At 50.8% G+C, this 14,313-nt stretch overlaps 1 protein-coding gene and 2 pseudogenes across 4 annotated transcripts; 2 read left to right on the top strand and 1 right to left on the bottom strand.

Annotated features, from left to right (window-relative positions):
• Positions 1–2,756: 2,756 nt before the first annotated feature.
• Positions 2,757–7,771, bottom strand: LOC103627281 (UDP-glucuronate:xylan alpha-glucuronosyltransferase 1). 4 transcript variants are annotated; one of them, XM_020538565.3, is made up of 3 exons: positions 6,657–7,771; positions 4,819–5,031; positions 2,757–4,700 (listed from the first exon to the last, which is right to left on the bottom strand). In XM_020538565.3, exons 2-3 carry the CDS (start codon positions 4,982–4,984, stop codon positions 3,028–3,030), a joined length of 1,839 nt encoding a protein of 612 aa, XP_020394154.1. In that variant the 5' UTR covers positions 4,985–5,031; positions 6,657–7,771; the 3' UTR covers positions 2,757–3,027. The 4 variants fall into 4 exon arrangements, with proteins under 4 accessions (XP_020394154.1, XP_020394152.1, XP_008645791.2 ...); XM_020538563.3 differs by having other exon boundaries at positions 2,757–4,708; positions 4,819–5,028; positions 6,657–7,765; XM_008647569.4 differs by having other exon boundaries at positions 2,757–4,708; positions 6,657–7,758.
• A 1,236-nt stretch (positions 7,772–9,007) lies between these two features.
• LOC103628693 (exocyst complex component EXO70B1-like) lies at positions 9,008–10,651 on the top strand (annotated as a pseudogene).
• A 738-nt stretch (positions 10,652–11,389) lies between these two features.
• On the top strand, positions 11,390–12,666 carry LOC103628694 (aspartyl protease AED3-like; annotated as a pseudogene).
• Positions 12,667–14,313: the final 1,647 nt, after the last annotated feature.

Raw genomic sequence — 14,313 nt, 5'->3', positions numbered from 1 at the left:
GGATAAACAATTATTTTTTGAATTTCACAATTGTGCTTGTGTTGTTAGGGCTTGGGTGGATAGTAGTTTCACCAGCAAAGATCGTGTAAGGCAAGTAAATAAAGTGTTGGGCAATATATGTCGTATGAGATGGCCTGGATTGGTGATTGAGGATGGTATTGAGGTCCCTGTCACAAGATGGGATCAATACGGCCTTGCGGTTAACGCGCAACATGGGAATGTGCAAGGCGTAGTTTGGCACGACTTCTGGGTATGTTTATCTATCTTCTTGCCAAGTTATCAGCTCAATGATTGATTCATATTATGGATTCTTGACTATGTTTTTTTCAGAAACATTATAAGTTGCCTGATGGAGATACTCATACCGAGCATGCATACTCTGTGTTCCATTGGAACGCAGCAGATGTTGTTGCGGATATGATGTACTATGTTCGAATCCAGGTGATTAATCAAGCTATGTTGAGTAGTGAAGTACGACGTGCAGCCAGTAAGAGCGAGGCGTCACACTATGGACTTTCTATGACTGAGCAAGATTTTCTTCAGGTAATTGATGTTTTTGCTTATGTTGGAAAAAATTCCGTTCCTTGTATATGTTACAGTTACTTGTAAATGAATTGTGTTTCTGTAGCATTCGATTCCATGGATAGCCACCAATGATGCTGCTTGGCGTGCCTTATGCTGTTATTGGGCTTTGGATAATTTCAAGGCAAAGTCTATACGACAAAGTTCCAATCGTGGAACCGAGTCGTATCACAAGTATGGAGGTGATGATCACTTTCGTTTGGCAAAACGAATGGTAAGTGCAATTTATTTCATTTTTTGTTGATTGTATATGACTTGGTGTCAATTTTTATTATAATGTTTGTCAAATGTACGTACAGGAAGCTAGCAGAGGTATAGTGCCCAGTGATGTTCAAATATACCTGAGGGGGACAGAGGACCAGATCCTGCAAACCTAGATGTGTTGTGTAGCCAAAAGGCAACAGATCGTCTGGTGAGTGTTTTGAAATGCTTGGTAGATTTTGTTCATATGAATTTTTGTATGTGCCCAGTGATGTAAGATTGCATTGTTCTTTTGTATGGAGGCTGCATATGGTGAGGTGATGTCTAGTCAGCACGGATCGGACTATGACTGGAGGACCGCACCTATTGATCCTCAAGCTGTGTATGCAAGTGGTGGAAACCCCCATGGAAGGTGTGGACTCTACATACCTTATCTTGTTTCATCGGTTCAAGTATAATAGATTTATTTTGAATCTATCGTGATGTTACTTGTTTGAAGGTACTCGATGTTCGATAACGTCATCGACTCAAGCCAGGTGATGGTTCAGAGGGGAGGTTCGTCGAGGTCTGCTGCTCATAGCTCCTGTCGCTCTACTCAGTATACTGCAGAAGTTGAGCGACTATGAGAAGAGCTTAGGCAACATTAGGAGCGGCAAAGGGTTCAGGAGGAATACTTGAGGCAACATGCTGCGCAACAAGAATACTATGCTACTCAGTTTCAACAACAGCAAGCACTGATACAAGTAAGTTCAAAAAGATCTTTCATTTTAAGTTATGTATTGATTTAAAACATTGACATTAATGTGTTCGGCAATTTGGTAGCAACTAGCACAAGCCCAAGGGATACAGGTACCGATGGTCCCCCCACCTCCACCTCCCATACATTTTCCTTGCAAATTTATCATAATTTACTTGTTATATTACGGTGTAACTCCATGAATGTCATTGTATAGGTATATGAGACTCTTCCAGCTACCTTGTCGGCGCAGCAACAAGATGACAGCTTAGACTTTGTCAATGCGCTCTTCGCCAGTGGAGGTAGCGAGCATCACTCTTCGTTATTTCCTGATGTTGATCGACAGTAGTGGGCTTCCATTCAATGTGTTTTGTGAGACTTGAAACTTTTGTGTCTTGTGAGACTATTGTGAATTGTTATGTCGAGGTGGATTTGACTTGTGAGACATTTTATGGATTGTTATGTCTATAACTTTGTGACTTTATGTATGCGATGATATTGCTGAAATGTTGTTATTATGTATGTGACATGTTATATGTGACATGTTGTGTATTGTGGTTGTTAAATATATTTGTTATGTATGCAATGTGGTGAATTGCCAAAAATAAATTGCATTTTTAGTGCTGGTCAATTTAACTTCCTAGAGGAATAGTAAACGGTAGGACGTTAGGCTGCTGACTTCCTAGAGCAATAGTGAAACGATAGGAAGTTAGACTGCTACCTTCCTAGAGGCCGCCAAAACGGCCAGAAGTTATTTTCCTACGGCGTGAGTTCTGGACCGGACGGCGTTAACCCTTAACTTCCGAGAGGGCGCCGCCCTCTAGGAAGTTATCCATTAACTTCCGAGAGACCATCTTGGCTCTAGGAAGTTACCCTAACTTTCGAGAGGCCCTCGGAAGTTACCCTAACTTCCGACCAAAATGTTCCGACGGGCTAACTTCCGACGGTGTTAGCTAACTTCCGACGGTTTTGATAACTTCCGAAAGTTTAGCTCTAACTTCCTACGTTTTAGGCCCTAGAAAGTTAAGCATTTTGGTGTAGTGGGTGTTAGTGTGTTACCCTGTAGATGTATAGTGAAAAAACACCTAAGCCAACATAACACGAAGCCGCACGGACCATAGCTTTTTTATACAGTAACACCCCTCTTGATAAACACCCCTCTTGATAAAGGAGAACGAGTTATAAAAAGGGGGATTGAGCTCCTTTTTAACACATAACTTTCTAGACCTTTTTGACGGGAATAAAGTGTAATATTTATTTGTGTGTATGCGGTCGCAACTCATGTGAATCGTACTATCTCATAGATATATTAGTGTGTAGTTTCTGTTTTTTACGCTAACATCATCTCACTCTACCATCTTAGGTCAATACTGATGGCCATGGATGTGGATGGTGGATAGCACCAAAATTCGAAAGCTTCTCGCTAGGCACGAGCACGCGTGACGCGCCGTTGGATGACCAGCCGCCGACGGCCGGGATGAATATGACGCTATTACTGCCGTCTGAATTCAGAAATTGTCAATTAGCTTGGCGTACGACGTGGTGATCCGGTTCCCTTCCACCCGGCGGCCGGCGATCTCCCTCTCGCGGCAGGCCTCGGCGTCGCCGCCGGCGCAGATACTCCGGCGTGGGTCGGCGATCCGGACGCTCCAGTGGGCGTCGGAGAAGTTGGCCTCCCTCGCCCGCGCGACGTCCCACCACAGCAGCGCCTTCTGCCGCTCGTCCAGCAGGCAGAACCCCTGGAGGCGCCGCGGCATGGCGTCGTGCACCTTCCACCAGCGCGCGTGCGCCTCGTCGCTGGCGAACTGGCGCAGCGCCGGCACGTTCCAGTTGCAGTCGTAGTCCCGGAAGCAGAACCAGGGTTTGAGGCCGACGAAGTGCACGGCGAGCGCGATGGGCGGGTCGGCCGCCAGCACGCGGCGCTTGGCCGCGGCGCGCTCCTCCGTGTCCCCCTCCCAGAAGTGCTTCATGTAGTTGGCGTGCGACGGCAGGCGGTGCCACCACGAGAACACCTCGTTGAGGTACCCCTGGTCGCCGCCGTTGTACGAATCGATGTCGCCGACGTGGTCCGCCAGCAGGCGGAACGTGCAGTTGCAGGGCTCCACGACCATGACGCCCGAGTTGAAGTAGGCGCCGTGGTTCCCCGTGGCGCTCACCTCGGGCATCGCGAACAGAGGCTCCATGGGGCGCTGCACCAGCAGGTCGGCGTCCAGGAAGATGACCCGGTCGTACTCCGTGAGCGTCCAGAGCCAGAACTTGCTGTAGTTCCACTCGTTGTACGCGTCCCGCGACGCCCGCGGGTTGCGGATGCGCCGGATCGTCCGCACCTTCCACCCGGCCGCCTCCAGGGCGGCGCGGTGCCGCGCGCTGATCGTCTCGTCCACCAGGGCCACCATGTCCCGCCCGGACCCCGCCATCCGGATGCTCCGCGCCGCCGTGACGGCGCCGCACGCGTACAGCTGCTCCGAGTGGAGGATCGTGGCGTACGCCTCGCGCTGCGGCGCCGCCGACGCGTAATGTTCGCCTAGCGCTTTGGATGGCATGGCCAGCTTGCAGGACCCCACGGGGAGCTCCAGCTTCCGGGTGAGGTCGCCCACGTCCGGCCTGTACAGCCACACGTCGCCGTGGCGCGCCACCTCGTCCCGGCACCTGAACAGGTTGGGCGTCGGGAAGCACCGGCTGACCACGAGCACGTGCGCCGCCTGCCCGCCGCCGCCGCGGGGCGCGCGCGCGGCCGCGAGACGCGCCGCGGCCAGCTGCAGGTGCAGGCGCGCCACGTCCTTGGACCAGCTCGCCGCGCGCCCGCAAGGCAGCTTGACCGCGACGACGTCGTACGCCTCCTCCTCCTTGGCCACCTTAGGCTCCGGCAGGTCCGGGCACGCCGGCGCGCCGTAGTGCTCCTCCTCGTCGATCCACTCCGGGTACAGGTGGTCCCAGGTGACGTCGCTCCCGACGTGGTCCAGGCGCACCGTGGAGGCGTCCGTGTGCGGCATCCGCGCCTTCCACTCCTGGACCTCGCCGTCGTCGAAGTTGAGCAGCGCCACACGCGTGGCGCCGCCGCCCGCCGGCGGAGCGACCTGCTTCGCCGCTGTCTGGACCTGCGACCAGTCGATCCTCAGGCTCGACGCGTACCCGGAGTTCGCCGCGTCGGGGTGCGACGTCCAGCTCGCATTCCACGCCTCTGCAGTCCTGACGTTTTTCCAGCGTCGTCATCAGGTTTTAATCTTTTATTAATTGTCGTTTGTTAGCGACCGCGCGTAGATAAGACCAGAGTACGCGACAAGGTTTTTTGTGCTCACTGCGCGTGGTGGTGGCGTTCGTCGGCGAGGTGGATGGACGGCGAGTTGAGGAGGCCCATGAAGGAGCCGCACATGAGGAGGACGAGCACGAGCTTGACGTACAGCACCTTGCCGCTCCAGCCCCCCTCGGGCAGCAGCGCGCTGAACGGCCTGTACTTGGTGGCATCCTTGGCGTAGTACCTCCCGATGCAGTCCTTCTTGCTCAAACCGCTACTGGATTCAACTCAACAACACACAACAAAATCCGTATTATGTATAGTTACTGCCAGTAACGTTCAGTGGCAAGATGAACTGAACAATATACAGCCAAAATTGCATCTCGTTACAAAGTGTAACTTCTTCTTTTAAAGACGACCTGTGAGCATGCTGTTTTATATACTGCTCTGTAATATGTTAACATATATACTTTCTCTATTTCTTTTTAGTTATCGCTGGATAGTTGAATTTTTAACTATCCAGCGACAACTAAAACGAAATGGAGGGAGTATGCCTTTTAACTTCCCATTACAGTGTGAATGGAAAGCTTGCGATGCAGTTTTTAATTTTGTACTGCTTTGTTTGTTGACGTATATGACTTTTAACATACATACATGGTCGCAGTGACCAAATCCTGATGATCCTCGTTAAATTGCATTTGATTTTTCTAACTGAAGACCTGAGGAAGTCGTGGTTAGCCATGGAGGAATTCTCTCTCCACCTACTCCAGCAGTTAAGTCATGAAGAACAGTTAGCCACATACCCCCCCCCCCCCCCCCCCCCCCCCTTCTTCCCCCCAACGGTCCAGGATATATCACCACTTGTATCTGTCAACTGCCAAACGTCATCAGAGCGTCGATTTCTCATCGTTATCGTTGACTGATAATCTCCATCAGCCTGGACTCCATGGTCCATGCTCTAGAGCTGGGTCGTCTAGACTCGCCTTTTCGTTATCGCTCTGACGACTACTTCTTCATCTCCAAGCATGCATGCATCGGGTGTTCCGTTCTCATGCGTGTCGCTGTCGCCCTCTATCTGTCCTCCCCGACCCCGCATATTCTATTCTATTCTATTCTATTCAGCCTGTTCTCGCTTGTCACTTGGCATGAAGAGAACGAAGCACGCAGACTTGTTCGCTGCCAGAGACTTTTTCTTCACCCCCCCGAACCAATTCTTCACCACCGGGCGTTATTTGTTCGCTGCAGCTTGCACCGGATCCATTGCTTGGTCAGAGCAGGTGAGCCAACCACGAAAGTCACTCGGTCGCTACGTGGATGTACATATATTATTATCATAAAAAAAACTAACTGCTAGTCTGGGTTAGCTCGCCTAATAAGATGTTAGTATTAGAAAATTAGGTTATCATGGGCAACATTGAAAAGACTACCTAGGGGCCTCACCCAGTTTCTAAGAAACTAGTTTATAAAAATTGAGATGGTTGCAAACATGTCAGTTTATGTCTCAGTTTGTAGAAAATTTGATTCTCATTTTCTTAAAAACCAAGATGCTGGTATCTCTTGGCTAAACAATATATAAAATTCACAAAATCTGGGTGGTCCACCCACAACTAGCTAGGGGCAACATTGAAAGTTAATTACTAGTGCTTTCAAAAGAAGTCACCAGCAGCTAGGAATAATTCGATGAGGTGAAATCGATTCTTTTTTTTCCTGGACAATATATTTACCGATGATACGGAAAGAGTTTAATCTGGAATCAAAACGACTTGCAGCTAGCTGAGTAGCATGCATGCATGGTGTTCATCTCGGAGAGGATTCATTATTACGTACGATCGACAGAAATTAAAGAACGTGGAGGAGCTATAGAGAGGGAGGGAATATGCATGCATGCATGCATGAACTCACAATAATGTCCTGTCCAAGCGGTGGCGTTTCTCTGCAACGGCGCAAGCGACGAAGCCCCTCATCTTGATGCGCCAAGAGGAGGTGTAGCTAGCTAGCTAGCTGAGATGAACAAAATCCTCGGTGTCGCCTGATGATCTTGTGCAGCAACAAGCAGCAGGAAAGGCAAGAGAAGGCGAGCTTTGTCGATCGTCGTCGACGATCAGTAGACTGACTGTATGTATGTATATATATGGTCCCTTGATCCTCCGGCAAGCTATAGCTATATATGTGGATATGATCAACCCTTGTATGTATATGAGAGAGAGAGATCGAGTTCAGCTGTTGTGATGTATATATATATGCTTGCAACACAGGAGTCTCCCAAGTGGCACCAAGCAGCAGGGGAAGAGAGACCTGAGAGGACAAAATGCATGAGAGAGCTAGCGTTGCAACCAAAGCAAAGCACTGGAAGAAGCAACTTATAATAGGTAGCTAAGCATCGGGGCAGGTGAGAAGAAGACCGAACTAGCTAGCTAGGATGACACTTGGTTGACAAGTTCAAGCACAAGCAGCAGAGCTAGCTAGGAGCCTAGGACAGGCGATCGAGACCCGGTCCCTTTCACACACAGGGGTACTATGTTTTCCATGCATATACACATGCATGACATCCTCCTCAGTGACCATGCATGCCGCTGATCAGATAGATATTCAGATCGAGTGGGCGCATCAAATCATCCATCTTTGCTTCGCCTGCGACTGCATGCGACCTTACTTGTGTTATGTGCAAAGAAAAGGGTATAGAGTATATGCATGGTAGGCGCGCAACTCATCACACAATAAGGCCTGCTCTCACAGGTCTCTGGTCTGTTTGACAAGGATGCACGTCGATAGATGAATGGAGCAGCTAGCAGCTGGTGAGAGATCGAGCCTGCGTTTGTTGGTGCAGGGGGTGAAATTGAAGGAGACACATGGACGATGGGCGCCTTTTCTTTTTGCTGCGGTTGCAACGTGGATTGGCTAGCTACCATGCATACACAAATACCGCAGCAGAGAGAGGGTGTGCATGTGCATGTGCATGCTAGCTTGAGAGAAGTTCACCAAACCCAACCGATGATGCATCGGGGGCCGGCCGGGCGTGTGTGTGCTCGTGTTTGGTTGCACCTGAAGCAAAATTCTCTGCGCGACCTGCTGCATGCATGCATGCGGTCGTCAGGCTTAGCTAGTAGTACTAACTTTGTGGCCAAGGGATTCAGGTAAACTCAACCAAACCTTTTACACTACTGCTAGTCTACTACTCCTCCTGCCTTAGCTAGGACGATTGAAACAAGAGGAGGAACCGAATAATGTTCAATTGACCCTGACTGAACCGTTAGGTATACGTCGTGACGAGATTGATTGAAGGTTAGAGAGACCACCAAAAGTAACCTTATTTTCTTTTCCCCCCTGTTCATTAGGTGGTGGAGCGTGTCGCGTGCGCATGCAAGATTGATACGGTTGTGCAGGTAGCTACCTCACCTCCGTGGAATATAAGGTTGAGTTGAGTTGCGTTGCGTTGCGTTGCGTCGAGGTCCAACAGCTAACATGACTTGGACTGCCGTGTACGTGTCCTACCTTGCCTAGCTGCAACGAAAACGGGATGCAGCAGAGACCAAATGGTACGTTTTGAGAGCTAGCTAGCTTTTGATTGGAGTAGAGGGCACATCACCAGCACACGTGTACAAGAGAACGTGCCCTCCTCCTCCTACGCGTCTAGCGCTAGTCCTAAAGGAGGAAATTTTATAAAAAAAAAACGTTCTTGACCTTTCTAAGAACGCTGTGTGTGTTGTGCATACGTACGCGCGCGCGTAGCTGTTAACGACAACACGGAGGGAACCTGGCCCCTGCTGCTCTAGCTGTGTTGCGGCAACTTCCGACCTAATTATTAGGACTACGATCGAGACGAAACGGTCTCTAATCTAATTAAGAAACGATCCCTAGTAATAATGGTTGACCGACGCCATCCCTCTTCTTGGAAGACTGATTTCCCCACGCAGGCAGGCAGCACGCGCGCGCGCTTCGACAATATTTAAGTTGTACTGACACGTAGTATATCTCTACTAATCCTTAATGCAATAGTGTAGACTAGCACAACCATACCCCGCCCCCATCCCAACCGTCCGATTTCCAACCCGCCTCCATCTGAAACCGTCCGATTGCGTCCTCTCGCTCCCGCAGCCGCACCCGTCGCCACGGGCACCCGGCCACGCGCGCAGCGGCCACCGCGTCCCGCCCCAACCCCGCCACCATTGCGCGCAGCAGCCCCCGCGTCCTGCCCCAACCCCCGCCGCCATTGCGCGCAACAGCCCCCGTGTTCGCCTCCATCTCGCGCGGCCATGCCCTCCGTTGGGGAAAAACAACAGCGTCCAGCCACCATCTCTGTTGGAGAGTGTGGCATAGCATCTTCTCTATGTCTGCCGAGGAGCGCGAGCCAGCTGCTAGCTGAGAGCCGAAATAAGGAATCCTCGGCCGACAGCAGGAGAGGAGAGCCACAGTTTGATCAGCGACCGAGCAAAAGCAGGTCGCGGCCGGCCACCCCGCCCGTCGCTGTCCGACCCTGCATCAGCGACTCGCCGAGCGCAGGCACAAGAGGAGGGGCTCCATCCATGAGGCAGCCATGCTTGTGCTCATCAACAGGTATCTCTGGTGCAGAGCGGGGATGGATGATTTGTTGGAGAGCGTGCAGCTTTCGTGTTACAGCTGCTTGCAGTTCCTAGAATTTAGCTCTCGAAGACGACATCGCGCAGTACCTCACCGCTTTGGATGTCGCCATCGAAAACCTCGCGCGCGGCGGCCCCGGCGGCACGCGGGCCGGCGTCGCCGTCCAGCTCGCCATGGTGCGCCTCGAGGAGGAGCTGCGCCACCTCATGGTCCGCCACGCCGTCCCCATCGACCTCACGAGCCTCTTCTTCTCGCTCCGCCGCCTCTCGCTCGAGTCCATGGACGACCTCGACACCTGCCCCGACTTCGACGCCGTCACGCCGCATAGCCTCGACGCCACCCCCGCCGGCCCGGAGACCGCGCGCGGCGCCTCCCTCGGATCTAATCCTTTTGAGGACCAGGTGTTTGATCCCGTGCGCCCCGAGGCCGTCGAAGACCTGCGCGCCATCGCCCAACGGATGGCGCGCGCGGGATCCGCCGTGACCTGCTCGACGAGTACCTCTCCGTGCTTGGCGTCGAGCGCCTCAGCATCGACGATGTGCAACACATCGAGTGGAAGCTGCTCAACAAAAAGATGAAGAAGTGGGTGCATGGGGTCAAGACGGTCGTGCGCGTGCTGCTGGCTGGTGAGCGTCGCCTCTGTGACCAGGTGCTCGATGCGTCTGATGAACTTATGTATGTGTGCTTCCTTGAGTCCACCAAAGGATGCATTATGCAGATTCTTAGCTTTGGGGGTGCTGTGGCGGTGTGCCCCCGCTCGCCAGAGAAGGTCCCTTGGGTCCTTGACATGTATGAGGCACTTGCAGAGGTGATCCCTGAAATGAAGGACTTGTGCATAGGACGATGTTCTAGGGATGGCGTGATCAGTGACGTGCAAGCCATTCTTGATAGGCTTGGGGATGCCATGTGGGGTAACCTATTTGAGTTTGGGAAGATGTTACAGCAGGAGACCTCAAGGAGGGCGATGACAGCTGGAGAAATCCACCCAATGACACGCTATGTAACTATTTGAGGTTGCTAGTTGTTTACAGTGAGACACTTGATGCACTATTGGTTGAATACAGCAGTGATCATGATACTTTCAGAAGTTCTGATGATCAGGATCAGGAACACTTGGAGAGAATGACCCCTTTTGGAAGGCGTCTTCTGAAGCTGATATCTTACCTGGAGGCCAATTTGCAAGAGTGTACCATTATTTTGCTGCTTCTGAGATATACAATGCAATCCGTGTGTTCATTGCTTGCTATGTCTGGATGACTGGATTTGGGAATTTCTCCTATTACTATATCAAGAAAGATTTTAGTATTGCAAGATTTGCGCAGGTGCCTATGCTACCTCATCAGTCTTATTTTCTGCTATGTCCTAATGAGTTTAGTCTCCTGTATTTCTTGTTACCGCCTTTTAAGCACTAGACCAATAACTATACTTTCCATGCAGATGATGTGGAGGTTAAATTTCTTTGTGGCATTCTGTTGCATTGTCCTTGACAATGATCTCATGCTCTATTATATATGCCCAATGCACACACTATTTACTCTTATGGTATATGGATCACTTGGTCTATTTAACAAATGCAATGAGGTACCATCAATCATGGCTATTAAGATTGCTTGCTGCTTCTTGTCTGTAATTTTGATATGGGAAATCCCTGGGGTATTTGAATTATTGTGGGGCCCCTTTACGTTTCTGTTAGGTAAGTTATTGATGTAGTTTTGTATGACATTCTCCCTACCAGTCATGCTTAGGAGTTCAGGACCAACCTTAATTATTTTCTATTCAGACTATAAAGATCCATCACCATCCAAGGCACACTTACCCCTGCTACATGAGTGGCATTTCCGATCTGGCCTCGATCGATACATATGTATTATTGGAATGATTTATGCTTACTTCCATCCTAATGTAAGTATTTCAGATATGGACCTATATTACCCTGATCACCCTCTGAGATTGTATCTGCGAGATGTTATTGGATACGTCTCGATATATTTTCCCTAATCTCTATATATATATATATTAAGCATCGTTTCTTTTGTTCAGATCATGCTAACCTTAACATGGAGCTTTTGACGTACAAAGAAGTTCACTTCTTAGTCTTTGTATTTGTGATATACACATCTCTACTAATCCTTAAGGCAATAGTGTAGACTAGGCACAACCATGCCCCCTCCATCTCGACCGTCCAATTGCCAGATCAACCCCGCCTCTGTCTCAACCGTCTGATTGCCTCGCCTCGCTCCCGCTCCGGTCCTTCGTGTCGATCGCCTCGGGCCGGCAGCTCCTCAACATCCCCAGCTACGTGGCCCGTTCGCGCCTCGGCACGCCGGCGCAGGCGCTCCTCGTGGCCATCGACCCCAGCAACGATGCCGCGTGGGTGCCGTGCGCCGCCAGCGCGGGCTGCGCCCGGGCGTCGTCGTTCGACCCAACGCGATCGTCCACGTACCGCCCCGTGCGCTGCGGGGCGCCGCAGTGCTCACAGGCTCCCGCTTCGTCGTGCCCAGGGGGCTCGGGCTCGTCGTGCGCGTTCAACCTGTCGTACGCGGTGTCCACGTTCTAGGCCCTGCTCGGGCAGGACGCGCTGGCCCTCCACGACGACGTGGACGTCGTCGCGGCCTACACGTTCGGGTGCCTCCGCGTCGTCACGGGCGGCTCCGTACCGCCGCAGGGGCTCGTGGGATTCGGCTGCGGGCCGCTCTCGTTCCCGTCGCAGAATAAGGACGTGTATGGCTTCGTCTTCTCCTACTGCCTGCCGAGCTACAAGTCCTCCAACTTCTCCAGCACGCTCCGGCTCGGCCCCGCCGGCCAGCCGAAGAGGATCAAGATGACGCCGCTGCTGTCCAACCCGCACCGCCCTTCCCTCTACTACGTCAACATGGTCGGGATCCACGTCGGCGGCAGGCCCATGTTGGTACCCGCGTCGGCCCTCGCGTTCGACCCGGCCAGCGGCCGCGGCACCATCGTCGACGCCGGGACGATGTTCACGCGGCTGTCCGCGCCCGTGTACGCCGCCGTGCGTGACGTGTTCCGGAGCAGGGTGCGAGCGCCGGTGACAGGCCCCCTTGGTGGCTTCGACACGTGCTACAACGTGACCATCTCTGTGCCGACCGTCACCTTCTCGTTCGATGGGCGGGTGTCGGTGACGCTGCCGGAGGAGAACGTGGTCATCCGAAGCTCCTCGGACGGCATCGCGTGCCTGGCCATGGCTGCGGGACCATCGGACGGCGTCGACGCTGTGCTCAACGTGCTGGCCAGCATGCAGCAGCAGAACCACCGCGTGCTGTTCGACGTCGCCAATGGCCGCGTCGGTTTCTCGCGCGAGCTCTGCACGACCTAAAATCAGTGGAGCCAGCCTATGGATGGAGTATTGTGTGTACTACTCCAGTATAAGTGTTTCAGATTCCTATGGTGCCGTGAGTTCAAGCATGGATGTCTCGTTCGCTGCTGTCAGCGCTTGGAAAGTGGATTTACTGAGTTGTTGGGTTATGCTGACTAAAATTTGTGTCACGTCGGGTGTTTAAATATTAATTAGATTAATTAAAAAACCATTACACAACAAAAAACTAAACAACTAGAGTGTGAGACAAATTTATAAAGCATCCCCTCAGGCGGGATTTCGGTGCCAAAGATCATATCGCCGATGGAGGGGGCGTCGGCCTCGGCGACCATGGCCGGGCGGTGAAGGACTCCTAGCTCATGCTTCTTCCAACTCATCCTGACAGTTGAGGCTTCTTTCTCTTCATCACAATCTTAGGTTGCTCTTCGAGGTTCTGAATGTTCTAGATTGTAGGTTTTAGGCAACGTTCTCCAGTTTTCATTAGGGTTGGATAACGAGCCAGCTCGGCTCGGCTCGTTAAGCTAACGAGCCACAGAGTCAGCTCGGCTCGGCTCGTTTACGAGCTCGAGCTGGCTCGTTTAGCTCGCGAGCCAGAGAAGAAAAAAAATAAAATGTACATAATAATTATTTTTTAGTTAATTTCAAACTAATTTAACAATAGAAAATATTAATTATACTCATAGTTTCACAAACCACGTCAATATAACACCAAATTAGCACAATTCATCACTCATTAATTCACAATTCACATACATGTTCATCAGTTTAACCCATAATTATATTTGCATAGACCAAATTAACACATAGACATAGTTCATTAATTATTAGTTTAATTCATAGGTCATAGACACCTCACATATATATAACATGTTTGTTGGGGACTTGTTCTCAAGTGCTAAGAGTTAAGAACAAGGCAACATAAAAAGTGTTAAGTGTTAAAATCCTTCGTCCTTCGAAGCATTATGTTCCTTCGGGAAATAATGAGTCTCGGACGAAGGTCATGAGAGACATACCTTCGTAAACATAACAAGTAATGACGAAGGACTCACATAGAGCATGAAATATGATATAAGCATCACCATAGAATCATTTCTATTTTATTAACATGGAAAAACAGAAATGATTCCAAATTACAAATGTACCTTCGGTCCTGAGAGAAGGTGAAAAGTACGAGCGTGATGCCAAAAGCAAATGCCAAGTCAGCGTGAACAGTACGGGAGTACTGTTCATCTATTTATAGACGCGGGACGCAGCCCACGTAAAATTACATCCATGTCCATTACATTTGTTAACGGCTTATGGAAATCTGTCGAGGCCCCCGAAGTCTTTTCATCTTTAAGTCGGTTCCCCCTTCTGCCATCGCGCCGAAGCTTCCCTGCGCACAGCTTCGGCTACACTCGACCTTCGTCTGGTTCAGGCTTCGTCCTGGCCGTGCTCCATATTCATAATTCTGGATCCGAAAATACCTGTTCACATAATCCACTCGGAAAACATTGTCAAATCATGTTTTTGAGGACCTTCGGAGGACGAAGGCCCCCAACAGTAGCCCCTCGCAATATTAATTTGTAAATAATAAATTCAGATTGCGATATGGACGAAGGCCTTGAGCCGAAGGTCCGAAAAAACACCTTCCCTTTGCTAGAATAG

The sequence above is a fragment of the Zea mays genome, chromosome 5, assembly GCF_902167145.1.
Source record: "Zea mays cultivar B73 chromosome 5, Zm-B73-REFERENCE-NAM-5.0, whole genome shotgun sequence".
Classification (NCBI taxonomy): domain Eukaryota; kingdom Viridiplantae; phylum Streptophyta; class Magnoliopsida; order Poales; family Poaceae; genus Zea; species Zea mays.
This window is presented reverse-complemented; position numbering and strand designations above follow the sequence as displayed.